The 26,823-nt window shown below is 39.9% G+C and overlaps 1 protein-coding gene across 1 annotated transcript in view; it reads left to right on the top strand.

Moving 5' to 3' along the window:
- Positions 1-26,823, top strand: part of ELP2 (elongator acetyltransferase complex subunit 2) — a 43,706-nt gene that overhangs the window by 14,734 nt on the left and 2,149 nt on the right. Inside the window, exons 10-21 of the mRNA XM_044243145.1 lie at positions 725-825; positions 1,441-1,572; positions 6,010-6,159; positions 8,125-8,313; positions 10,930-10,999; positions 11,733-11,828; positions 11,977-12,034; positions 12,673-12,745; positions 18,918-19,110; positions 20,553-20,674; positions 22,703-22,836; positions 23,352-23,465. Of these exons, the coding sequence (XP_044099080.1) occupies positions 725-825; positions 1,441-1,572; positions 6,010-6,159; positions 8,125-8,313; positions 10,930-10,999; positions 11,733-11,828; positions 11,977-12,034; positions 12,673-12,745; positions 18,918-19,110; positions 20,553-20,674; positions 22,703-22,836; positions 23,352-23,465 (1,432 nt within the window). The remainder of the gene's footprint in view (positions 1-724; positions 826-1,440; positions 1,573-6,009; positions 6,160-8,124; positions 8,314-10,929; positions 11,000-11,732; positions 11,829-11,976; positions 12,035-12,672; positions 12,746-18,917; positions 19,111-20,552; positions 20,675-22,702; positions 22,837-23,351; positions 23,466-26,823) is intronic.

Genomic DNA, 26,823 nt, shown 5'->3' with positions numbered 1-26,823 from the left:
CTCAGGTCATGATCTCAGGGTCCTGGGATCGAGTCCCGCATCGGGCTCTCTGCTCAGCAGGGAGCCTGCTTCCTCCTCTCTCTGCCTGCCTCTCTGCCTACTTGTAATCTCTCTCTGTCAAATAAATAAATAAAATCTTTAAAAAAAAAAAAAAGAAAGAAAATGTCAATAATGAATACTCAGGTAATCATCATCATCTGTTACTGATATGCCATATTTGTTGCAGTTAAAAAAAAAAAAAAAAGATATCATTGGTATTGAGGGACCCCTGTGTATTCTTTCCTGAACCCTTTCCCCTCCATTCTTTCCTTAGGGCAACTGCAGGACTGAATTTACTCCATATCATTCCCATGAGCGTTTTTATACTTCTGCTACACGTTCTATGTAGCCACAAACAGTATTGCTTTACAGCTGTTAAAACTTGATATCAATATGTATTCTCTTATAACTTGCCTTTTTAGCTTAACATGTTTTGGATCTGTATCCGTAATGATTTCTGTAGCTCTAATTTATTTTTATTGAAGTATAATATTCCTTTGTCTAAATATATCACAACTCAGTCATCTGTTCTTCTGATGGTAGACTTCTGTCAGTATCTCTAAAAATTTTGCTAGCGTAATGCTGCACATGAATGTTCTTGTGGTAACCCATGTCGTGTTTTTCTGGTAATCTACAAACAAAATGCTTGTTGGTCATTTTAAAGGCATTAGCTTTTATTCTTCAGATGGTGTTCTTCAGCAGCCAATGAGATTGTTGTCTGCCTCAATGGATAAAACCATGATTCTCTGGGCTCCAGATGAAGAGTCAGGAGTTTGGCTAGAACAGGTAAAAATGTAACTCTTTGGGGTGCCTGGGGTCTCAGTGGGTTAAAGCCTCTTCCTTCAGTTTAGGTCATGATCTCAGGGTCCTGGGATCGAGCCCTGAATCAGGCTCTCTGCTCAGCAGGGAGCCTGCTTCCTCCCTCTCTCTGCCTGCCTCTCTGCCTACTCATGATCTCTCTCTGTCAAATAAATAAATAAAATCTTTAAAAAAAAAAATGTGGGACGCCTTGGTGGCTCAGTTGGTTAAGCGGCTGCCTTTGGCTCAGGTCATGATTCCAGGGTCCTAGGATCAAGCCCCGCATCAGGCTCCCTGCTTAGCAGAGAGCCTACTTCTCTCTCCCCCTCTGCCTGCCGCTCTGCTTACTTGTGCTCTCTCTCTGTCAAATAAATAAAATCTTAAAAAAGGTGACCATTTAAGGAACAGGATGTTGGGTTTGATAAACAATATTTAACCCCCAAGTCTATGTTCCTGGAGCTGCTGATGTTAACTCTCTATGCATGCTAACATGCACAGAGAGTTAATATCATTGTTAACATAGATTGTTACATGGAACGTAATAATCTCTGGACTGTGAGAAGTGTGGAATATTGATTACGCATTGTTTTCTATTATGCATAGGTTCGAGTAGGGGAAGTAGGTGGAAATACTCTGGGATTTTATGATTGCCAATTCAATGAAGATGGTTCCATGATCATTGCTCATGCTTTCCATGGAGCATTGCACCTTTGGAAACAGAATGCGGCAAATCCAGTAAGAAAAGCGTTTTTAAATAAAGTATTTGTTATCAAATAGAGCGAAATGAAACCTATGTAAACTATGCTACAGACTTAGAATACTCTGCAGAAACATAGTAGAGGTGTTTAAATTCAAATGACATAACTTCTTATAGACATTAAACTGTAGTTATACTAAGTAAGAAACTTAGCTTTTCTCAATTTTAAAGTCGTCATTTGTCCAGCATTGTTGAGGTTTTGAAATTTGCACATAGGTAAACTTCCTACATAAGTGAACTTTAAACTATGTAAATTTTAAGCTCTGCCTTTAAATTCTATAATTTTTTTGATGGGAGTGTTTCCTAAAATGTTTCTAACTTCACTGTCTTCTTCAGGGAGATAACATAATTTGGTCTTTCCTTGGATAGTTGGGTAATCCCTAGATAATTACTGATGAATGACTGACAAAAGGGCCATAAAACTACCTGTTACTTTTGAAGGAATGTATTAATGCTCTCAGGGCTGTTCATAAGTGTAATTTTAAATGATCCTCTAAATACTGGGCTCTTCTACAATTTTTTTTATTATTGTTAGTCTCTTCTCAAAAAGAGGTAATCTTTCTCTAGCCATATAACTGCCTCTTAACATTATTTGGTCTCTTACTTTTTAATTTGCTTTTGATCTGCTGCCTAACCTCTGTCTCAGGTTCCTCCTCTGTGAGGTGTGGTTAAAAATAGCATCTACGGAGGGGGGGGGGTTGGGAGAAGGGTGGTGAGGTTATGGACATTGGGGAGGGTATGTGCTATGGTGAGTGCTGTGAAGTGTGTAAACCTGGCGATTCACAGACCTGTACCCTGGGGGATAAAAATATATTATATGTTTATAAAAAAATTAAACATTAAAAAAAATAGCATCTACTCATAAGGTTTCTCTGATGCTTAAATGAGTTCATATTTGTGCAGTATGAAAAACTGCGCCTGGTACGTATGGGATAGTATATTTGTGTATTTTAAATTAAGTAAATAAATGAAAGAAACAAGAGCATTGAGTCCATAGATTTTGAATGTGCATCTCAAGGCTTCCCTTATAAAGTAAAAATTCACAGATTTGCATAACCTTTAGTTGGTGGGCTTTGTACTAGTTGTGTCATATGTGAAGATTCAACTTTTCATGCATGAAATGATTTAGACTTTTTCTCTTGTATTTTCCATTTGGTGTTGACCTTCAAGATCGTTTCTACTTGTATGGAATCACACCTATATATACAGGGAACAAACTGATGGTTGCCAGAGGGGAAGGAGGGTGTAGGGGTTGGGCCAAGTAGGTAAAGGGGAGTGGGAGGTACAGACTTCCAGTTATGGAGTGAATAAGTCATGGAAATAAAAGATACAGCATAAGGAACACAGTCTGTGGTGCTGTAATAGTGTTGTATGGTGACAGGTGGGAGCTGCACTGTGGTGAGTGAGCGCAGCATTATGCATAGACTTTCCGAATCACCGTGTATGTCTAAAACTAATGCGATATTGTGTGTCACCTAAGTAAAATACTCCCTTTCCTGTCCTTACTGTAAATATTTTCTCTCAAATCAGTGTATTTCAAAAGCAGTTCTTTAAAGTATCAAACAGCTAACACGGGAGCTAGTTGGGTGTTCCGTGTTTAAATGTTCTAAGATAATAGTGTGCATGATCCATTTTGAAGTTCAGAGCAAGGTCAGTTTAAGAATGATGTGCTTTCAAGCTATTTTTATTTACATCCAAGTTAATTGAATTTTATCTATATGTATTATTCCCATTCACTCAGATTCCAATATACTTTTCTGATGTGAGGAAAAAGAATGAAACTAGTAGCCTTGATGATAACAGAACATAACCTTGACTCTTCCAGTGTTGCCTCACTGGAAATATCATCCTTCAGGGAGTTATGGCAGAAAAACAGTTGAGAACTGCTGTTTTAACTAGAACTGGTAGAAAACCTACATGCTACATGGTGAGCCCTTATCATACTTTATGGGAATCCGTTATATAATTGCCTGGCTTCTCTACTAGATTGTAAGCTCTGTGAGAACAGATTATGTACCAGAACACAGGGATAAGGAAGACAGTATCCCTGTGTTCTGGTACAAAATGTGGAATGCATGGATGAATGAATAGTAAGAATAAAGCAATCACATGTTATATTCACTATGTGCTGCCTTAATAGTTAAAGTACGAGTAGTAGAAATTCGTATTTCTGTTTGCCTGTAAGTGATTTTGGTCATGAAGCTTTACCATGACTGTTTAAATGAATCAAATGGTGGGAGCATAGCATAATACATAGATATGTTGAATCACTATGTTATATACCTGAAACTAGTGTAACACTGTGTATCAACTGTACGCACACACCAAAAAACAAAGGACTGTTTCTACTGTGGAATGAGCCAGGGGATCATAAGCTAAGGCACTTTTTTTTCTTGAAGATTTAAAAAAAATTATTTTTTTTTTTAAGATTCTATTTTTATTTATTTATTTGTCAGAGAGAGAGGTAGAGCGAGTGCGAGCACAAGCAGAGAGTGGCAGGCAGAGTCAGAGGGAGAAGCAGGCTCCCTGCCGAGCAAGGAGCCCGATGTGGGACTCGATCCCAGGACGCTGGGTTCATGACCTGAGCTGAAGGCAGCTGCTTAAAACTGAGCCACCCAGGCGTCCCAAAGATTTTTAAAATTTAATTGAGATAGAGAGTGCGCACATGTGTGTGGGTAGGGGAGGGATAGAGGGAGAGGGAGAAAATCCCAAGCAGACTCCTTGCTGAGCATGAAGCCGGATGTCGGGCTCAGTCCCACGACCCCGAGATCATGACGTGAACCAAACTCAAGAGTTGGAGTATGCTTAACTGACTGAGCCACCCAGATGTCCCTAAGGCACTTTTAAATTTGTTCTTAACTTAATAAATTATTAACTTGATAAATTTATCAAGATAAGTCTTGATAAATCTTGTTCTTAACTCAGAGTGCCTCTGAGCCATATTTCAGCTTTTAGTTTTTGAGGGCCTTCATAGATAAAAGCATCAGATGAATAAGAAGAAACTCAAACCAGAAGATGGAATTCAAGGAACTTTGCTTGTGCTTATAATTTGACTTCAGATTTATAATACCTGCACCCCATGTATTTAAGGTGACTTTTAAAAAATAGACTTAATTTTTTAAAGAAGTTTTAGGTTCACAAACAATTGAGCAGGAAGTCCAGAGAGTTGCCATATACCCGACACATGCACAGCCTCCCACACCAGAGTGGCACATCTGTTATATTTGGGGCTGATTTTAAAAACAAACACTGTACTTTAGGACTGTTAGAGTGCAAAATTGTACTGATAGTCCAAAAGTGCTGCACTTTGTTCAGAACTTTTTGGAAACTCCCATTAGTGCTAACTTTAGAATCACCTTTTATGTCATAGAAGAAGAAATTAATAGCACTTCTTTGTCACAACCTTTTAATTTTTTTGATGAGAAAATAGCTTAATCACTGACTGTATTCATCATCCTTGGCTTTGGGTCACCTTTTAGCTACTTTTACAAGTTTATTTACTCCAAAGATTGTTTACCACTACTTGAGGTTGTTCAAAACATGATTGTAGATGAGACATATGACATTTTGTCTATATTTCATTGTCTCTTTGTTCACATGGTTGCTGGTACAGGCTCCCTCAGGAGGTGGGCTAGCTAGATTTGATTCAGCCTCTCTTCTCTACACCTGCAGCTCCTTTTACTTGATAAAGCCAGCGGGCTCCTGGGTGGTGCAGTTGGTTAGGCATCCGATTCTTGGTATTGGCCCAGGTCATTATCTCAGGGTGTGAGATCACTGCCCCGGGCCGGGGTCTGTGCTGAGTGGAGTCTGCTTAAGATACTTTCTCCTCCTTCCTTTGCCCCTCCTGCTGGTGTACTCTCTTTTCCTTTCTGTCTCCCTAAAATAAATAAATCCTTTAAAAAAAAAAAAAGGCACATCTCAGAATCTACTGACTTATTTAATACTCTTTATTATGTAGTTTAACAGAAAAATACTCACATAGTGCTGCGTATTGCATTGTTCTGGGTGCTTTACAGATATAAATTCATCTAATTCGCCTAACAACCATACAAACTTGGTAGCTCTTTTACAGAGGAGTTCTTTGAGGCAGAGAAAAGTTAAATAGTGTTTGGCTTCTAGGAGGCATTCAGTATGCGCTGAATGGAGGGGCATTTCCCCTGGGTTACTGCTTTAAAGGACGAAACACATTTGAACTTTTAAGTTATAATATGCTTGATTGGAAAACCTGTCCTTTTATTTTAGGATCCTTTTATTTTAAGATCCCATCTTGTGTTTTTAGCTTTTTCCCTTGCTCAGGGGCTTCAGTCTTTTCCATCATTAGCCTCGAGGGCGGAGGGCATTATCATGATTAGACTTGATTCTGAGTAGTAGTGATCTCTGATTATTTTGATGTGTCATGAATACTTCCATTGCAGAGAGAGTGGACCCCAGAGATTGTTATTTCAGGACACTTTGATGGTGTCCAAGACCTAATGTGGGATCCAGAAGGAGAGTTTATCATCACTGTTGGTACTGACCAGACAACTCGACTTTTTGCTCCGTGGAAGAGAAAAGATGAATCTCAGGTAAAATGTCTTCCTACTTGACTGACATTTTTGTAAATGCATTTTTTATAAAAACATCCCCGGGCACGTGAAAAGTGGGGCAGCATTGTTAGCCACTACGGAAATGCAAGTGAAAACAATGGCATGGGACACGGGGCCGCTGCGCACTGTGGGGTGGTCAAAGTGAGAAGCACTGGCAGTGAGGAGCGGACGTAAGGGTGCTGAGCAGCCAGAGTACCCATGTGTTGCCGGTGGGAGTGCAGAATGATACAGCAGGTAGGAAGTGGTATTTTCTTAAAAACTTAGACTTACAGGGACGCCTGGGTGGCTCAGTTGGTTAAGCAGCTACCTTCGGCTCAGGTCATGATCCCAGGGTCCTGGGATCGAGTCCCACATCAGGCTCCTTGCTCGGCAGGGAGCCTGCTTCTCCCTCTGCCTCTGCCTGCCTCTTTGTCTCCCTGTGCTCGCTCGCTTTCTCTCCCTCTGTCTGTGACAAATAAATAGATAAAATCTTAAAAAAACAAAAAAAGCAAAAAAAAACTTAGACTTACATATACTCTTGACAGTTCAGACAGTTTAAGTGTTAGAGTTGTTTTTGAAGTTTATTTACTTGCTATCTGCATAAAAATCCACTTATTCCTTGTATTTTATGCATAATATTAGGAAACACTGTAAAGTCTACAGTAAAAGCTAATTTTTAAAGTCATATATACTGGGGCGCCTGAGTGGCGCAGTGGGTTAAAGCCTCTGCCTTCGGCTTGGGTCATGATCCCAGGGTCCTGGGATCGAGCCCCACATCGGGCTCTCTGCTCAGCAGGGAGCCTGTTTCCTCCTGCCTCTCTGCCTACTTGTGATTTCCATCTGTCAAATAAATAAATAAAATCTTAAAAAAAAAAAAAAAGTCATATATACTATTAGGTAATAGTGATTGAGGGTGACTTTTGTTCAATAGACTTTTCATTCTTTGCCCTGAGTTCAAGAAATTGCAACTACACTTTACCAGTGGCAAGCCACTGAACTGTGCAGTATGGTAGAGAAAGCTTGTCTACTCAGCTTCAATCTCTGACAAAAGTTCTTAGAACTGACTGTGAGTCAGTCCTTGAAAACTAGTGAAATCTGTTTATTAATCATCCACTAAAAAGACAGATAAATTGGACTTCACCAAAATATGAAAATTCTACTCCTTGAAAGACACGGTCAGGAAAATGAAAAGTTACAAACTGGGAGAAAGTATTTACCAAGCAAATCTCTGGTAAGCGATTGAAATCCAGGGTATATAACGAACATCTGAGAACTTAGTAATAGGAAAACGAATTCTGTAAGAAAATGGACAAAAGATGTGAACAGATACTTCTTCACAGACGGTATAAGGAAATAAGGACAGGAAAAGATTCTGAACCCTAGTCATTAGGGAAATGTAAAGTAAAGCTACAATGGGATACCATTACACACTTAACAAAATGATTTAAAGACTGTACCAAGTGTTGATGAGGGAGCAGGCAGCTGGCATTCTTGTGCACTGCTGGTGGGATTGTGAAATGTATAGCCTGTTTGGGAAACAGTTTGATAGTTTCTTAAAAATTTAAATATGTATCAGTGATAACATCCATATAGTTTACTCACAGGTGGCGTTTACCCAAGAAAAATAGAAGTCCATGTTCATGCAAAGTTTTGTACAGAAATGATCGCAACTTCTTTTTCAGTAAAAGACAAAAAGTGGAAAGAACCTAAATGTCTTATCATATGTGAATGGATCAACAAGATTGTGTGTGTGTTGTGTGTGTGTTTGTGTTTCTAACTTTACAAGGGAATACTATTCAGTAACAAAAAGGATTGAATTAGCATTAAACAACACGGATGAATACGGTCTATGGTCATATTTCCATGGCATAATAAATAATTGTGCATCTGATATTTTGCTTGTTGAAAAGAATATGGCTTCTGAAATGTATGATCATTTTTTTTTAATCCTTTTTTAATACCCAGGTGACCTGGCATGAAATTGCCAGGCCTCAGATACATGGATATGACCTGAAATGTTTGGCAATGATTAGTCGGTTTCAGTTTGTATCTGGAGCAGATGAAAAAGTTCTTCGAGTATTTTCTGCACCTCGGAATTTTGTGGAAAACTTTTGTGCCATTACAGGCCAGTCACTGAATCTTTTGCTTTGTAATGTGAGTATTCCTCTAATGTTTCAACTAAATCCACGTACTTCATTTAAAATTTTTTTTCCTCAGCTGCCTGGGTGGCTCCATTGGTTAAGTGACTGCCTTCACCTCAGGTCATGGTTCCAGAGTCCCGGGATCGAGTCCTACATCGGGCTCCCACCTCCATGGGGAGTCTGCTTCTCCCTCTGACCCTCCCCCTTCTCAAAGGGTAACAAAAAAGTCAAATCACCTTGATAAAACTTCTGTGCACACTGTGGCATGCAGTAATTTAAATGTTAAAACCAGAAAAATTTTTTAAAAAGTAGCCTAAAACACTGTAAAGAGTTAAAATGTTAAATCAAGGCAGGAATATTGTGTACCATCACTGTGTTAAGTGCCTACAATAAAACAATATATAATAGGTCATATTTTGTTTTCTTTCTTTCTTTCTTTTTTTTTTAAAGATTTTATTTATTTGACAGAGCTCACAAGTAGGCAGAGAGGCAGGCAGAGAGAGAGAGGTGGAAGCAGGCTCCCTGCTGAGCAGAGAGCCCGATGTGGGGCTCAATCCTAGGACACTGGGATCATAACCTGAGTCGAAGGCAGTTGCTTAGCCAACTGAGATACCCAGGTGTCCCGAGATAGGTCATATTTTCAGGGAGATTTCCATGTAGCTGTAGGTTAGAGGTAGGGAACAGTGGAACTGAAGTACTTGGAATTACTAGATGAGACCATTGATTTTTTTGGTGGCTAAAGTAAATTATTCATAGAAGAAAGAGGACTGAAATAAGGTAATGAGAAAATGTTTAATGGCACTTCATTTGGATTTTGAAAAGGTAAGTTTTTTTATGTTTATACTCTTTACAGAAGATTTGAGCTGCTTATAAAAATACATAAGTTATGAAAATTATGAAGTAGTTTTGAAGGGAAATTAGGAAGATAGTTGTGTTATACAGAAGCATGAGCATTACATGGTTCCTTACTGTACTTAGAGATGGGTCACAAATTTGGTCTGAGATTGCAAAGGGTAAGTACACTTGATAGTCGGAAGGAGAGAGAGTGAGGAAGCAGCAGGGTAGCCCAGGCTATTCAGATGAAGAGTAGTGTATCCAGGGAAATGGAGAGACAGAAAGTCAAGTGCTGGAGGACCTGGGGAGGCAGGCACGATTTAGACCGGTGGGTGCTATTGGAGGGTCCCTAAACAAAGTCCTGAAAAATACTTTGGGGTGGAAAATGTTATGGGAGAATAGGATGTCTTTGAGCCTGGAGGCTCTGAAGGCAGGGCAACTAACACAATCTGGGTAAGAAAATTATTTGAAATAAACTCGCAACTTCATTTCCCTGAGTGTTTGCTGAGCACCTCATGACACAGGCTTTTTTTATTGTTTGAAGATCTCAGGTTCTGTTTTGCTTGTTTCTAATCATAAGAGACGGTGGGAGTGAGATCAAAAGGGAAGTCTTGATTGGGATTATCATATAGAGCTGTGGGGGTGGAAGGGCAGTTAGTTTCAGGATGTCTCAGTTCTAGGGATCAAAATGTGATTCTAGGATTCCACAAGAGCTTTGCTCCAGGTATACGCTCAATTCCGTGTCCTAAGATACAGAGATTCCCTAGGCTGGAAAGCCTCTTGCTGTATTTTGGAGTTTGTTCCCATTGTGAATGTGGGGATAGGTTTGTAGGAGTGCTTTTTGTGGCTCTTTTCTCTGGGCTTTGTTTTTCTTGGTTTCTGAGACAAAGCGTGCAGTCTCTCATGTCCTGGGTAGCTATTCTTGATGATGGCTTAAATTCCCACTACACCTGTTTGTGTTGGGTTCCAGCTCCTGTATGAGAGCCTAAATTGTGAGAAATGCTCTTAGCATATGAGCATGTGCTGGTGTTGATGGTTAGCATATAGTTTTTTGTGAGACAATTTGATATAAATTGCAGGGCAGAAGCAGTTTATTGGCATTTCAGTGGCACTCTGCAAAAAAAATTTTTTTTTAAATTTTATTTATTTATTTGACAGACAGAGATCACAAGCAGGCAGAGAGGCAGGCAGAGAGAGAGGAAGGGAAGCAGGCTCCCTGCTGAGCAGAGAGCCTGATGTGGGGCTTGATCCCAGGACCCTGGGAACATGACCTGAGCTGAAGGCAGAGGCTTTAACCCACTGAGCCACCCAGGCGCCCCTGTAAAAAAATTTTTTTAAATATTGAGTTATTTAAATATGTTTAAGAAAAATACTGTATGCCTTTTTAGAAAACGGGTTTTTGCATGAGCATTATTAGGGATGTGCTTGGGAGACTTTTGGAAGTAGAGCCCCAGATATGCCATTTTCAGCCCATTCTTTGCTAGAAACGAGAGTAATGCACTCTTCATCAGACTCTGAAACTCCCGCAGCTCTTAGGGTTTGGCAAGCTTATGGTTGAGAGGATAGCTGACTTTGTGGATTGGGTGTGGCGGGGTGGGGGTTAACTGCAGCATGTCTTTGGAGAGTAATTGCTTAGCGTTCCATCTGTTGATTTCAAGGAAAATGGAAGTATGGGCAGAAAATCCACACAGCTTGGTCTTTAAATTGTTCCTCTGCAATTATGAGCTTGACATTTTATGTGCCTGAGGTCATGGTAACTTTTAGTGTTTGAAATATATCATATCTGTTATTCCAGCAAGACGGTGACCTTCCAGAAGGAGCTACTGTCCCTGCTTTGGGGTTATCAAATAAAGCTGTCTTTCAGGGTAAGGCTTAAAGAGTCCAAACTTTGTGAATCCATAGTGGTATTTAAAACCTAGTTTCCAAAAAAAAAAAAAAAAAAAAACCTAGTTCACACTTGCATAACATGTATCTCATGTTCATTACTGATTTTTTTAATAACTTTTTAAAGATTCATGTATTTATTTTAGAGAAGTGGGGAGGAGCAGAGGGAGAGAGAATCTCAAGCAGACCCCTTGCTGAGTGCAGAGCCTGAAGTGTGCCTTGATACCCACAACCCAAGCTAGTACCAAGAGTCGGCCGCTTGATTGTGCCATCTAAATGTCCCTGATTTTTTCTTTCTTTGAATCACAATACATGCTCTGCTTTTTCCATCAGTCATTCCACGCTGAGTGCGCTGCCCATACGCAGGCCCTGAAATCGGTGCAGCTTTCACAGGGTGTGTTTCATGGAGCACTCCCACTGCACATGCTGCTGCGGCTAGCCTGAAGAATTTGTCTGATTATCAGTTTGGGAAATGTTAGGTCAAAGAAAAAGGAAGGAATCTTTATGGAATTGACTGGTGCTTCAAGGAGCACATTTGGGAAATACTGGAGTAGCAGAAATACCCTTCGCTTTGGAATCACACTGATGCATCTTTGAAGTACAATCAGTACTTTGAGGTGCCTCTGCTTTCTGATGGTCTTAATATTGGGATGTGCATAGGACATAGGCATATGGGGATTAATTCATGATGTTAATGTGTTTCTTTTAAACTAGGAGATATAGCTTCTCAGCCTTCTGATGAAGAGGAACTGTTAACTAGTACTAGTTTTGAGTATCAACAAATGGCCTTTCACCCCTCCGTACTTACTGGTAAGAAGTGGTAAAAAAGTGATTTAGTAGAATAATTAGTACATATAGTGTGATACCTGTTAACTGTTGACCTAAGTAAAGGCTATAGAATTCACTTATTAACATGAAAATTGAAAAAAATAATTGCAGTGCTTTACATTTATTATAGAACCTCCCACTGAGGATCATCTTCTGCAGAATACTTTATGGCCTGAAGTTCAAAAACTGTAAGTTAAACTGTGCTAAGATCTTTGATCTGATTCTGTCCTAACTTGTGATTTTTTTTCTCCTCATAATTTGATTTTCTCCTTTGCTTTCCTTTTACCTACATTCTTACCCCCATTCCCATCTAAAAATCTTCAGTGGCCTTCCTAAGGGGCAAGAATTGGCCTTCACATAGATTTTTATATTACTTATGTATTCTATTTACTGGATTTGTTTATTGGTCTTCATTTTTAAAGTAGAGAGACATAACATATTTATTTTCTTTTCTGAAAAGGACTTTTAAGATTTATTATTCTGTTTTTATTTTTTCCCTTTTGTGGATCTCCATCAAAACCTTTTCTGGATTTATTGTTTGTTGTACTGGCTGGTTGGGGGTTAAAATTCATATTTTAATCTTATTGTTTGAATAAGTTGTATCACTTTTAGGAAGCTGGCATTTTACTCAGGAAGATCACTTTTAGGAAGCTTGCCAGTCTCTGTTTTTTCCCTAAATGTTTGCCTAGACAGAAACGTAATGTCCCTAAAAGAATTGTATGTTAGAGAGATTTATGTTCTTTTCACATTTTAAAACTGCAGCCTGAGATTAGGGACATATACTAATATAGAGTCATTCCTTTTTTTTTTTCTTTTTAAATTTTAGATATGGACATGGTTATGAAATATTTTGTGTTGCTTGTAGCAATTCAAAGACTCTGCTTGCCTCAGCATGTAAGGTAGGGAATTTTACTTTCTTACTCCATTTGTTCACATGTTGCTTGAGTTGTCAGGCTCTTAAAGTTGTGGTGATGGAGGCGGAATGCTCCATGAAAGGCCACTGGAACTTGCTTTTTTCTGAATCTTGCTTTCGCAGTCTCATTTCCCTTCTGTCCCTTCAACAGCTTGCAACTGAGGGGCACCTGGCTGGCTTAGTCAGTAGAGCACGTGACTCTTGATCTCCGTATTGTGAGTTTAAGCCCCACAAGGGGTGTAGCTTACTTAAAAAATATATAAATTTGAAAAAAAAAAAATCTGTAGGTTTTTTTTTGTCTGTTGGATTTTAAGTCTGTTTCAGCCACATGCGTTTGTTCTTAAATACTTGGTTTAAGTTGATTTATCTAATGAGGTATTTTTAAATGACCCCAAAATGCAATAAATTGAAATAATTGGGAGTCCTGAAGACAGCGGGGAATGAGAAGGTCAAAGCCAGCGTGCTCCGCTCCATCTGACAGTTTGTCCAGAAGCAGACATGGTACTGCTTGGAGGGAGTGGAGTCCCTCAGCCCATGCCAGGGAGGGGATGAGGCGGGGTGAGGCTGGCTTCTTAGCACGTGGCACTGCGGAATAGTGCTTTTCAAGCTTCTGCCTGGGAGAGTGATCTCAACTCACAGTTCACTGTTTACCCATATTCTGTGGAGTGTCTGAAAGGTCTGAGACCCACATATTTCCCTACATTTTCTAAAATTTACTCGTTTTAAGCTGATGACTTGCACTGCCTATCTCTTGAGCCCCTCTCTCTGCTTTTATTGTGGCTTCTTGCCACCACCTGTATTGAGTCATCATAAGATTGGGGCGCCTAGGGGCACCTGGATGGCACAGTAGGTTAAAGCCTTTGCCTTCTGCTCAGGTCATGATCCCAGAGTCCTGGGGTCAAGCCCCACATCAGACTCTCTTCTCTGCGGGAAGCCTGCTTCCTTCTCTCTCTCTCTGCCTGCCTCTGCCTCCTTTTGATCTCTGTCAAATAAATAAACAAACATTTATTTAAAAAAAAAAAAAAGATTGGGGTGCCTGGGTGGCTCATTGGTTGAAGCCTCTGCCTTCAGCTCAGGTCATGATCCCAGGGTCCTGGGATCAAGCTACGCATCAGGCTCTCTGCTCAGCAGGGAGCCTGCTTCCCCCCTCTCTCTCTGCCTGCCTCTCTGCCTACTCTCTCCCTGTCAAATAAATAAAATCTTAAAAAAAAAAAAAGAAAGAAAGAAATACTGCTATAACTCTCCTGCCTCATGTTCTTTGCTGGTTGTCCCCTCTGTGAGGATGGTACTGAGACTACTTCCTTTTGTTATGGGGCCTGTGGAAGGAATAGAGCTTAGTAGCAGCAATAGCCATGCTTCTATTGAGCAGCTAATTTATTTTTAGCTTTGGGCACTGTCAGTCATTAATTGGTTATTTTTCATTTTCACACGGGCTTTCTTGTAGCAAATGTGTACCACTTTCTTATTGTTATTCGTATGCTTTTTCTGTGTATTTCATATTTTAGTAAACAGTAGAAAAGAGGTGTGGCTTGGAAAGTTTAAATCTGAAAGTTTACCTGAAGGTAGCTGGGTTTCTTGAATGGAGGATGTTACCCACACATTTGGTTTTTATTGGTGAGGCAAATGATTGGATGTATCTCCCTTTGAAATTAACTTTTTTTTTTTTTTTTTTTTTTTTTTAATTTGAGAGAAAGAGGGCAAGAGAGAGAGAACAAGCAAGGGGAGTGGCAGAGGAAGAGGGAGAAGCAGGCTCTTTGCCTAGCAGGAAGCCCTACGTGGGGCTGGATCCCAGGACCCTGGGATGATGACCTGAGCCGAAGGTAGACGCTCAACTGACTGAGCCACTCAGGCACCTGAAACTAACATTTTTAACAGCTTTATTTAGGAGTTATTTGCATACTATAAATTGTGTGTTGAAAGTGGACAGTTTGAAAAGTTTTGACATATTTATTTATATTTGTGAAATCATAACCACAATTAAGATAATGAATCAACCCCAGAAATTTTCCTCTGCCCCTTGGTGTAAGTCCTCTTTCTTGTCCCTTCTTACCCTTTCCTGCCCTATCCTTAGGAAACCACTCACCTGCTTTCTGTCATGATAGAGTACTTTGCATCTTCTAAAATTTATATAAATGGAATCCTACTGTATGTTCTCTCCTTTTTTTTCTTTTTTGTGGTCCAGCTGCTTTCATTCCGTATAAGAATTTGGGGTTCATCCATGTTGTTGCATGTATGAACAGTTTATTCTTTTTATTGCTGAGTAGTTTTCCCATGTACAGATACATTACAATTCGTTGATCTATTCACTTTTTTTTTTTTAAGATTTTATTTATTTGAGAGAGAGAGAGCGCATGCACAAGTTGGGAGAGGGACAGAGGGAGAAGCAAACTTCCCACTGAGCAGGGACTCCAAAACGGGGCTCTATCCCAGGACCCTGAGATCATGACCTGAGCTGAAGGAAAACGTTTAACCTACTGAGCCACCCAGACGCCCCTGATGTATTCACTTATTAATGGACTTTAGAGTTGTTTCCAGTTTTTGGCTTTAATCTGTAAAGCAGTTGTGAAGATCTGTATACAAGTCTACATACAGATACATGCTTTCATTTCTTTTCTCACATACCTGTGAGTAGAAGTGCTAGATGTATGTTTATTTATTGAAAAATTAGTTTATTTATTTTAGGGTGGGAGGAGCCAGCACAAGCAGGGGGAGGAGAGGAGGGAGAGGGACAAGTGCACTCTGCACTGAACACAGAGCCCAACATGGGACTTGATCCCAAGACCTTAAGAGATGACAAATCAAGAGTCAGATGCTTAACCACTGAGCCACCCGCGCACCCCTATATGTATATTTAAAGTTTAAGAAACTGCCGAGCTGTTTTCCAAAGTGATTATACCATCTCACAGTCCCAGCAGCAGTGGGAGTTCCTGGTGCTTCACACCCTCCTCAACACTCTGTTTGTTATGGTCAGTCTTTGTAAACATTCTTTTTGATGTGTGACATCTCATTGTGGTTGTAATTTTCATTTTCCTAATAACCAATGATGTGGAGCATCTTTTTTTTTTTTTTTTTTGGAGAAGTGGTTTTTGTTGGTGGTGGTTTTTTTGTTTTGTTTTGTTTTTAAGATTTTATTTGACAGAGAGTGAGAGAGGGAATATAAGCAGGGGGAGTTGGAGAGGGAGAAGCAGGCTTCCTGCTGAGCAGGGAGCCTGATGCAGGGCTCCATCCCAGAACCATGGGATCGTGACCTGACCAAAGGCAGAGGCTTAATGACCAAGCCCCCCAGGTGCCCTGTGAGGCTTGATCCCAGGACCCTGAGATAATGACCTGAACCAAAGGCAGACACTTAACCAACCGAGCTACCCAGGTGCCTTTCTTCCAATTCTTTTAATTTCTCGGTAGAATCTCTGGTGATGTCACCTTTGTTATAACTGCTGTCAGCAGTTTGTGTCTTCTTTCTTACACCTCACCCTGTGCCCTGGCACTTTTTGTTTTGGTGAGGGAAGCATTCTGAGAATTAGTCAGGAAAATAATGGTAATTGTTCTTTGATATTTTCAAATAACCAGCTTTTTGATTTTCCTCTGCTTCTGTTTCTTCTGTTTTTGTTTCTATTTCTTTGATTTTTGCTGTTTGTTTGTTTTTTTTTTTAAGATTTTATTTAAGTGAGAGAGCACACGAGTTGGAACGGGGGAGGGCCAGAGGGAGAGGAAGAAGCAAGCTGTCCGCGGAGCAGGGAGCCCTATGTGGAACTCAATCCAGGGACCCTGGGATCATGACTTGAGCTAAAGGCAGACACTTAACTGACTGCGCCACACCTAGGCATCCGTTTATTTTTTTCTTAGATTTCATTTCCTTTTCTGTTTCTAGTTTAATAAGGTTAAAGCTGAGACCACTGATTTCAGATCTTTCTAATGTAGGTGTTGAGAGCTGTAAATTGCTAAGTATTATTTTTGGGGCATTCCATAAATTTTGATGCAGTCTATTCATTTTCACCTAACTGAAAATGTTTTTTAATTTACCTTTGATTTTTGTCTTTTACCTATAGGTTTTTTTGAGATTTATTATTTAGTTTCCATATACTGAATGTTTTCCAAATAGCTGTTGATTTCTAATTTAATTTCATTGTGGTCAGAGAACATAGTATGATTTGAGTCCTTTGAAATTTAATCTTGGTAAATTTCCATGTTTACTTGAAAAGAATGTGGATTCTGTTTCTGTTGGGTGGAGTGTTCTGAAAATATGAATTACGTCAAATTGGTTGATAGTATTCATGTCGTCTTCATCCTCTCAGTTTTATTGAGAGTAGCATTTTGAAATCTTTGACTATAATTGCAGGCTTATCTTTTAATCCTTGTATTTCAGTCAGTTTTACTTTATATATTTTAAAGCTCTGCTGTTAAAACATTTATGATTTGTTATGTTCTCTTGATTGACTTGTTTTACAAATTAGAACTATCCTCTCTATTTTTGGCAGCATGTTGTGTTCTGCTCTCAAGTCTACATTGTCCAATGCTCATAAAGCCACTCCAGCTTTCTTTTGAGAAGTGCTTGAATTATGTATCTTTTTCCGTCCTTGTACTTTAAGCTGTTTTCAAGTGGGTTTCTTAAAGGCAGCGTACAGTTGGGTCTTGCTTTTTTATTCATCTTGATAATCTTCCATTTTAACAGGGGCACATTTAACATAATAATATGCTTAGATTTAAATCTTTCATCTTGTTATTTGTTTTCTATTTCATCCATCCTTTCTTTGTTTCATTTTACTTATTTTGGATTGATTGATTGCTTTATTGCTTTTTATGAGTCCATTTTATTTCTTTTGTTTGGTTAGTAGATACAACCACTGTGTTATTTTATTGGTTGTCTTTCATTTCATGCTGCACCTCTGTCATTTGCCACAGTCTGCCTCCAAGTAATGTTGCACTATTTCATATATGATTTAAGAACTTCATAGAAGTGTACTTTTGTTTCCCCCTACTCTTTGGTATTGTTGGACACTTCTTCACAGAAATCTGACAAGATCTTGTCATTTTTCCTTTGAGCAGTCAGTTATCTTTTGAAGAGATTTAAATAAAAATTTTCCAGCAGATACCATTTTCTTTTGCTTAAAGGCTATTTTTTAACATTCCTAGTAATGCATTTCTGCTGATCATGAATTTTTTGAACTTCTGCCTGTCTGACAGATCTGTCTCTCCCTAATTTTTGAGTGATTTTTATAGTGGGTAAGAAATTGTTGGTTTTACTTTGAGTACATTAAAGATGTAGCTCCATTTTTTTAATTTGCTTTTCTTTTTTTTTTTTTTAAGATTTTATTTATGTGACAGAGATCGCAAGTAGGCAGAGGCAAGCAGAGAGAGAGGAGGAAGCAGGCTCCCTGCTGAGCAGAGAGCCCGCTGGGGGGCTTGATCCTATGACTCTGGGACAGTGACCTGAGCCGAAGGCAGAGGCCCTAACCCCCTGAGCCACCCAGGTGCCCCTATTTGCATTTTTTCTGATGAGAGTCTGCTATAATTTTTTTGTTTCTTGGTGATGGGTTTTTTTCCTCCTCCCACTGCAATTTTATGTTTATTGCTGGTTTTAAACAATTTGATTATTGTTGATATAATTTCCTTCATGTTGGCTGTGCTTGAGTTTTACTGAACTTCTTGGATCTGTATGTTTATTGTTTTTATCAAATTTGGAAATTTTGGGGCCATTATCTTTTTTTTTTTTTAAGATTTTATTTATTTATTTGACAGAGATCACAAGTAGGCCGAGAGGCAGGCAGAGAGAGAGGAAGGGAAGCAGGCTCCCTGCTGATCCCAGGGAGGGCTTGATCCCAGGACCCTGGGATCATGACCTGAGCCGAAGGCAGAGGCATTTAACCCACTGAGCCACCCAGGTGCCCCAAATTCTTAATTACAAATTAACAGACACACGTATTCTTGTAAAACATTTAAACACTGTGATGATGGTGTCTGTCTCTGATGAGTCACCTAGTCTAATCCCAGTCTTCCTCTTCCTGGAGATTCTGCTTGTAGTATGTATTGCCTCAGAATTTTCCCCTATTTATACAGATACATACAATATACCCATAGTAACAGCATGTTATTTTAAAAAATATGAGTTCTTTTTCCAGTCTATTTCTACTTAAATTGCTTGTTTGATCTCTGTTCTCCAGGCAGCTAAGAAAGAACATGCAGCCATCATTCTTTGGAACACTACGTCTTGGAAACAGGTGCAGAATTTAGTTTTTCACAGTTTGACTGTCACGCAGATGGCCTTCTCACCCAACGACAAGTTCTTACTAGCTGTTTCCAGAGATCGAACCTGGTCACTGTGGAAAAGGCAAGACATAGTCTCGCCTGACTTAGGTAAACCAGCTTCCAGTTGGAAGATTATTAGTGAAACACTTATGTTCATTTTATCTACCTTGTGGAACTACTAGGTAAAGAGGACTAGAAGTAATAACAAGGTGAAGGCCAGAGTCTCACTGTTGTGAGGTCTTTCAGAGTTGTGTTCTGAGGAAGACTTGAACCTTCCTTGTAAGATTTAAATGCAGTGATCTTTGAGTTGACTTCCTTGTGATTATATAGTCAGGATGACATGTATTCAGACATCTCCATTAACAGCAACATAAAAATCTAAAAAACATAGATTTTTGTGGATTGATAAAAGAGAATGGCAATGTAAGACTGAATGGGTGCCATATTCTGAGCTAAGATTTTATGGGACAGGAATAATGAAGATACAATTAAATTATGAAAATTATTAGAAGGACCATTATCTTTACCTTTTTCCTGCTTACCCCGTCACTTTGGTAGTTAGGAAGGACATTTTAGGTATCTGTCTGTGAATACCATGACCCCTGGGCAGGATATTAACACCCACCTTGCATTTTCCTCTGAGCCTGGCATAAATTAAAAACAAAAAGGGGATGGAAACCTTTGTGTTGTTGGAACATGGCCTGTTTCAATTCCCCCGATTTCTTTGGGTAAAATCTAGAGAGGTTTAAAATATCTTTGTGTTGTTTAATTGTGTTTTAATTTTCCATTGGTAAACTTGCATGCAATTTGATCTTGTGATATTCCTAGTCTCTTAGTTTCTTGTATTTTAGAGACAGACATACATTAAACAGTACATGTTAGAGTAAACTAATTTCTTTTGCAACGAGTGATTTCCTAACATGCAGCCTTTACTTTTTAAAAAGTTAATGTGACACTAATGATACATCCATTAGTCTCTTGTATCTTTATGGATTACAGATTAATAAAGTAAAAATTACTTAGAATTTTATTTTTTAATTTTATTTTTGAGGTAATTTTATTTTTTTATAATTTTATTTTTTATTTTTAACTCTATTTTTTAGGTGTAGTCCATATGAGGACTAGAAGTTACCTGACATTTAAATGTTACAAGGGCAAAGGTTTTTTAAGGTTTTTGTTTATTTGAGTTTTTTTTCCCATTACGTAAGAGTACGGTAATCTTTTTTCCTTATGTGTAAATCTGGCTACTTGCAGAGAAAAGTTAAATTGCTCAGGCTTCTTATACAGTTGAAATTTTAGTTAAGTGCCTGGAAGATGTTTGTCACCAGTCACTGGAGAGTGACTAGTAACATAAAAGCATTGCCTCCTGGAAGAGTACATGTATGCCTGGAGCCTTATGCTGAGGGCCAGCAGCCAGGTCTGTTGTAAACGTCCCTATGTGTAAATTGATTGCTACAGGGGGTGATGTGAATGACACGTAAGCATAGATTTCTACTAGATGAAACCAGCTCTGTCTGCCTTGTGAGCAGTGTGTATGGTGTTTCTTTCAGACCCAGTTTTCAGCCTCTTCGCCTTCACCAACAAGGTAACTGCTGTGCACAGTAGAATTATTTGGTCTTGTGATTGGAGTCCCGATAGCAAGTATTTCTTCACTGGGAGTCGGGACAAAAAGGTAATTTTTTTTAACTTAGTACTTTTCAAATGTAAAATAATAATACAGGTATATTTGGATACAAAACATATTATCCTGACTTTCTGATAAAATTAAAAATATGTATTTCTTCCATTTTTCAATTGCATGCATAAAAAGGCTTTCCTTGTTAAAAGCTATAAATACATTTCTCTGAAATAACAAATATGAAAAGAAAACCTTTCAGACACATGGTGTTCATCAAAGGGCCCCAGTGAGGGAGAAGTAGTGAATGAAATGGTTGAAGACTAACAATGTAGAAGAGCAGGAGGGGGTGGAGGGGCATCAGGAGGAAAACAGTTGGCTTTTCTTTTTCATACTTCCATGAATTAAAATATTCCTCTATAATAGAGGATTATTGCCTTTTCTTTCAGTGGAGGAAGCAGTGTATATGGGTGTGTGTGTGAGTGTGTGTTTGTTTCCTAAGCTTTAAAAAAATCAAAACAATTCAGAGAGGAACAGGTTCTTGACTGCTGCCCTCCCCCGGCCTCTGGTATCTGCTGTCCTCACACTCCTTAAAATACTCTTTTCCTTTTTCTGCAGTGCCTGCAGACCAGAGGTGGGGAGGCAGTTGAATGTTTCCTTTCCTCTCCCTGCCCTCTCCAGTTGTCATGGTACAAATTACCAAAGCAGAGTGCTGGTGTGGACATGTCACTCAGTGAAACACTGAAGTGTCAGCCTCTAACCTGTTTCTTTTAGACTGTCACTTGCGTCCATTCACTGGCCTGCTTCTCCCCGGGTGCCATCTTGCTGTGCTGTGCTGTGCTGGCTGCCGAGGGAGCAGAACTGTTTCTGCCCTCTACGCGGTCGCACGTGCTGCCACCAGGGCTCCCAGGGATGTGTCAGGCCTGAACCGGACGGAGCGTCACCCAGCACACATTCTCAGAAGTACACTTCTGATTACTTGGTCAGAGCCTCCTACTGGGCATCTTGCTTTGACCTGGATTTTGCAAGTGTTGTCCGCTGCACTTCACTCTATTTCTTTGTGACTAGTCACATCCCTTGGAGACATGAGCTTCTGTTTTAGGATTTTATGTCCCCTTAGTGCCTGCGGTTTTTGGTCACATTGCTTCGAAGAAGTGATGGACAGCGAAGCAAAGTTTATTGAGCAAGAGTACAAAGCTCCCAGAGGGGAGGGGGACCCTAGTGGGTTGCCCTGGCAGTTTCCAAGTTTAGGGGGTTTTATAAGGTCTTTTGCAGAACTTGTTTAAACAGGGTGTGCTGAGTCATGCTGATCAGGTCATGGTCATGTATCTGTCTACCTATTACGTTAATGTCCACATGCTGATGGTCCTTTTTTTTAACTGACATCTGGGGGCTTAGGTCTTAACTGTCCCTTCTCCATGACATTGACAGATGCTTTTGTGGTTAATTGTCTTATTTTAGGATGTTTTACAGAAGTCATGTCTGCAAAGTCTGCAGAGCAGAATGTCAGTGCTATTTTATCTTAGCTGTCCTGATTCCGTGTTGTCAGGGATCCTGGCCCTGACTGCCTGTCAGCTAACGCCTAAACCTTCTAGGGAAGTGTCATTTCTCACGCAGGGTATCGTCACAATTAGGCCCTCCTGCCTGCTGAGTCGTTTCCCTGAGCAGCTGTGGTATAGAGGAAAAGTCAGGGCTGGACTGGTCCCCATGCGTGTGTAGTAATGTCTTGGACATGTGCACGAGCCTCTTAATGAGGATGTGACCGATAGACTCTCCCTAGGTCAGAACTGGTTTCCTGAGTATAAAAGAGTGTGCTGGACAATCCCTGGTCTCTGGACAGGGGCAGTCCCTGTTTAGACCAGTACGTTTAGGTAATTGAGGTCTCACAGACTTGTGTCTGCTACCCCGTGGCTTCTCTGTGATGCTTGCAGTACTCTGAAATCCTGGAATATCAGCTGCAAATGTAAATGAGGCATTCATTTAAATGCTAGAGTGAATATTTTGCATTATCTGTACTGTCGATACTCTGATGCATTGCTGTAAGCCTTGCAAAGAGAAAGCTTTACAGTTTGATCTGTCTGTCAGGTGGTTGTGTGGGGCGAGTGCGACTCCAGTGATGACTCCGTGGAGCACAGCATCGGCCCCTGCTCCTCTGTCCTGGATGTGGGCGGAGCAGTGACAGCCGTCAGTGTCTGCCCGCTGCTTAACCTTTCCCAACGGTCAGTCTCCAAGTGGGGCTTTGTTTTACAGTTTTGTTCACACTTGATTTCTTCATATGTAGTCCTCTTATATTTTCATAGCTTCTGAATTGCTGTTTTTTTCATAATGCTTACATTTCTTATAGGAATTGTTAAGTTGATAGAACACGATGATATTCAGAGTGGGAAAATGGGGATTGGGAGTGTGGCTAACAGGTTCTTATTTCACCAAATTTAGAACCGTGGTGCTTTCGCCGTGACAAGTGTCTGCAGTAGAATGAGGGCCCCTGCAGCCAGCCAGGGAAACACTGGCTTGTGGGTGTGCCAGCAGAGGACAGAGGGCAAACTGTGCACCCCCGACGGAGAGGTGGCTCCCTGAGGGCGCAGTAGGAGCAGTGCACTCTCTCCTGGGCTGGCACTTCTTTATAAACTGCTGACAGTTGGGAACATGGTAAAGAACTCTGATAGAGCAATGACAGAGATAACAGAAATTGATGCTAATTAATCACTGTCTTCCCCTCCTCCCTTAAAAATAGGTATGTTGTTGCAGTAGGATTAGAGTGTGGAAAGGTTTGTCTATATACCTGGAAAAAGACTGATCAAGTTCCAGAAATAAATGACTGGACCCACTGTGTAGAAACAAGTCAAAGGTATTTTCTTATTATTTTTACTTCCATCAGATTAGATTTTGTTAAAATTACACAAATTACAAATGTATTTGTTACAAAACATTGAGTTTTAATTAATTTTTATAAAATAAGTTGATCTTTTATAAGTCTTTTTTTCAAAAGATTTATTTATTTATTTAAAAGATTTATTTATTTATTTGACAGAGAGAGAGAGAGGAGAGAGAGAGAGAGAGAGAGATCACAAGTAGGCAGAGAGGCAGGCAGAGAGAGAGGGGGAAGCAGGCTCCCTGCTGAGCAGAGAGCCCCATGTGGAGCTCCATCCCAGAACCCTGGGATCATGACCTGAGCCAAAGGTAGAGGCTTTAACCCACTGAGCCACCCAGGCACCCCTCAAAAGATTTATTTATTTGAGAAAGAGTGTGTGAGGCGGGGGGGCGGGCGTCGCAGAGGGAGAGTGAGGGGTCTGCCTGCTGAGCAGGGGAGTCAGATATGGCTGGATTCCAGGACTCTGAGATGACCTGAGCCAAAATCAAGAGTTGGCTACTGAACCGACTGAGCCACCCAGGCACCCAAAGCATCAAGGTTTATAGTGGCAGTTTTTTTCTAATTTTATTGAGAAGTAATCCATACAGGTGACGTGTAAGTTTATGGCAAATAGCAGAATTTACATACATTATGAAACATTACCACATTTAATTTACATCCATTTATTCATATAGATACAATAAAAAGGGAGAGAAAAAACTAATAAAGGAAAGAAGTCTCTCCTCGTAATGAGAACTCTTAGGATCTCTTCCCTTAACAAGTCCATATACATCAAAGCAGGGTCCATGGAGGTCATCATGTTGTATATTACGTGCCTAGTATTACTTGTCTTGTAATTGGGAATTTATACCTTTGACCACCTTCCTGGGATTCCCTCTCCTCTTATCCTTTGCATCTGGTCACCATAAATCTGATCTCTTTTCCTATGAGTTTTTGGTTTTATTTTTTGAAGATTCTGTATGTAAGATCATACAGTATTTGTCTTTAGTGGCAAATTTATGCCACATTTACATGGAGAGGGACACAAATCTCTATTCGTGGTGCTTACCACTAAGTAGTACTATGGTAGTCTCTTGAGATTGATGTTTGTTACTATATTGCACTTGGTTTTTAAAATTTGCTTGAACATATTGCTTGTTTGCATAATATCTTTATAGACAACACATTTGAGATGAAAGTGATTTTCATGTCATCTAGAAAGTGACTACTGTAGATTTGTAATAAAATTGGATTAAAAATGTGGGTGATTTTTTTAAACATTATAGATTGTGTTTTGGTAGCCTCATCTTGTGTTTGAACACTTCAGCTCAAATGGTGGAGCAAAATGCCCAGTGCCCCTCAAAGTCACATGCCTGCTTTGACGCACAGTAATTGCTCCCTGAGCCTTATGCCCCGGCCCTGGGCTCTTACTTCCTCAGCTGGCTTAGAACACCTGATGTTTACAAACCACACACACCCCCGCCTTAGATTGCAGGATCTTTTTTTAATCTAATTTTTAACCCAAACTATTCTTTAAAAATGGCTAAATTATCGGGGCGCCTGGGTGGCTCAGAGGGTTAAAGCCTCTGCCTTCGGCTCGGGTCATGATCCCAGGGTCCTGGGATCGAGCCCCATGTTGGGCTCTCTGCTCAGCGGGGAGCCTGCTTCCCTTCCTCTCTCTGTCTGCCTCTCTGTCTACTTGTAATCTCTCTATCAAAAATGGCTAAATTATCAAAAAATCACTAACCTCATTCTTTCAGATTTTTTTTTGTTTTTTGGATTCTTCAACCTTCATATATCTGCACTATTCAAAATAGAATGTCAAATATAATTCCAAATGACAGTATCATTTCATTTGGTGGAGAGAGACCTGTGACCACATGTCTTTTATAAGATATTTCAACCAGGGGAGTCTGTCTCCTTACTGCCAAAGCATGTTTGTGCTCATAATGTATTGGTTGAAACTCCTCCTTTTCCTGCTGCCTTTTTGGCTTCTCTCCCACCTCTGATGGTGGGTTTAGCAATTGAAATAGTTCATACTGTTGCTTACTGAAGAGGGAGGTACTCCACTGAAAATTCCATATTCTAGGCATTTGAAATTTTCTCTCTTCCTGAGCTCCCCTCCCTTCATTTCATCTTCCTTTTATCTTGCCCTGCCCCCAGCAACCCTCAGTTTCTTTTGTGAGATTAAGAGTCTCTTATGGCTTGTCAAGTTTTTTTTTCCTTCTTCTTCTTTATTTGACAGGGAGAGATCACAAGTAGGCAGAGGGGCAGGCAGAAAGAGAAAGGGAAGCAGGCTCCCTATTGAGCAGAGAGCCTGATGTGGGACTCGATCCCAGGACCCTGAGATCATGACCTGAGCTGAAGGCAGACGCTCAACCCACTGAGCCACCCAGGAGCCCAGAAATGAGAGATCTTTAATATTATCAATAATAAATGAAATTCTAGTCATGTCGGTGTCATTTAAAATATTTTTCAGACTTTTGTTGAGGAATCGTGTTTAGAGCCAGCTTACTGGTGGTACAAGAAAACCAATTAAATACCTGTTATAATTTTACTCACTTCATCATTTTTTTTAAAGTTTGGTATTGGTTTCATTTATAAAGCTCCTCTCCTGATGACTCTGGACTGCCTTTAATAATCAGAGCCAGACTCATGAAAGATGCACTGTCATTGAGATAAGTGCTCAAGTCACAGCCGGACAAGTGTGGGAGCATTGCCTTGGGAAGAATTTCAGGAAACACTGATTACAGTAGCATTGTCGAAGTGTGTGTAACCTCCAGAGGGACCACTCGCAAGGGCCCACAGTCATGTGGTTGCATAGGTTCTGGTATGCTGATTTTTAAAATGTGTTTCATCACCTCAAGGTTTTATTTCTTTCCTCCCTTTCATCCTGAGAGTGCGTCTGGTGACATGTAGGCCCTCAGCATCTGGAAGTATAATTTGTGTGCTCTGGTATTGTTTTTAGGGCTTGCTGCCTTCAAACCTGCTTAAATTTTTAACTTTATTTGTCTTTAGTTCGGAGGTCTGATTGCAGGTTAAATTTTTAGGTTTTATTTTATTTTTTAGGGATTAATAATCTATGTTTGGTAGCATTATAGCCCTGTCATGGGGTTGAAGGAGCATTAATAAGAGCATCTTGCCCAAGGTCATGCAGTTAAGAGGTCACACTGGAGACCAAGATTGTTTCATTGGGCAATTTATTAAATATTTCTTTATCTTTTCTTACCCAGCAGTAAAAATGTAAGAGTCCATGTGTGTCACAGGGATGTCAAAAGAGTAAAATAATTTTGAATGTGTTGCAAGTCTGAATTCCTTAAAAAGAAACACATTTAGTAATGTTATCTGAAAGACT

This window comes from Neovison vison, chromosome 3, assembly GCF_020171115.1.
Source record: "Neovison vison isolate M4711 chromosome 3, ASM_NN_V1, whole genome shotgun sequence".
Taxonomy (NCBI): Eukaryota; Metazoa; Chordata; class Mammalia; order Carnivora; family Mustelidae; genus Neogale; species Neogale vison.
Note: the sequence above shows the minus strand (reverse complement) of the source record. Positions and strands in the feature narration are given on the sequence as shown.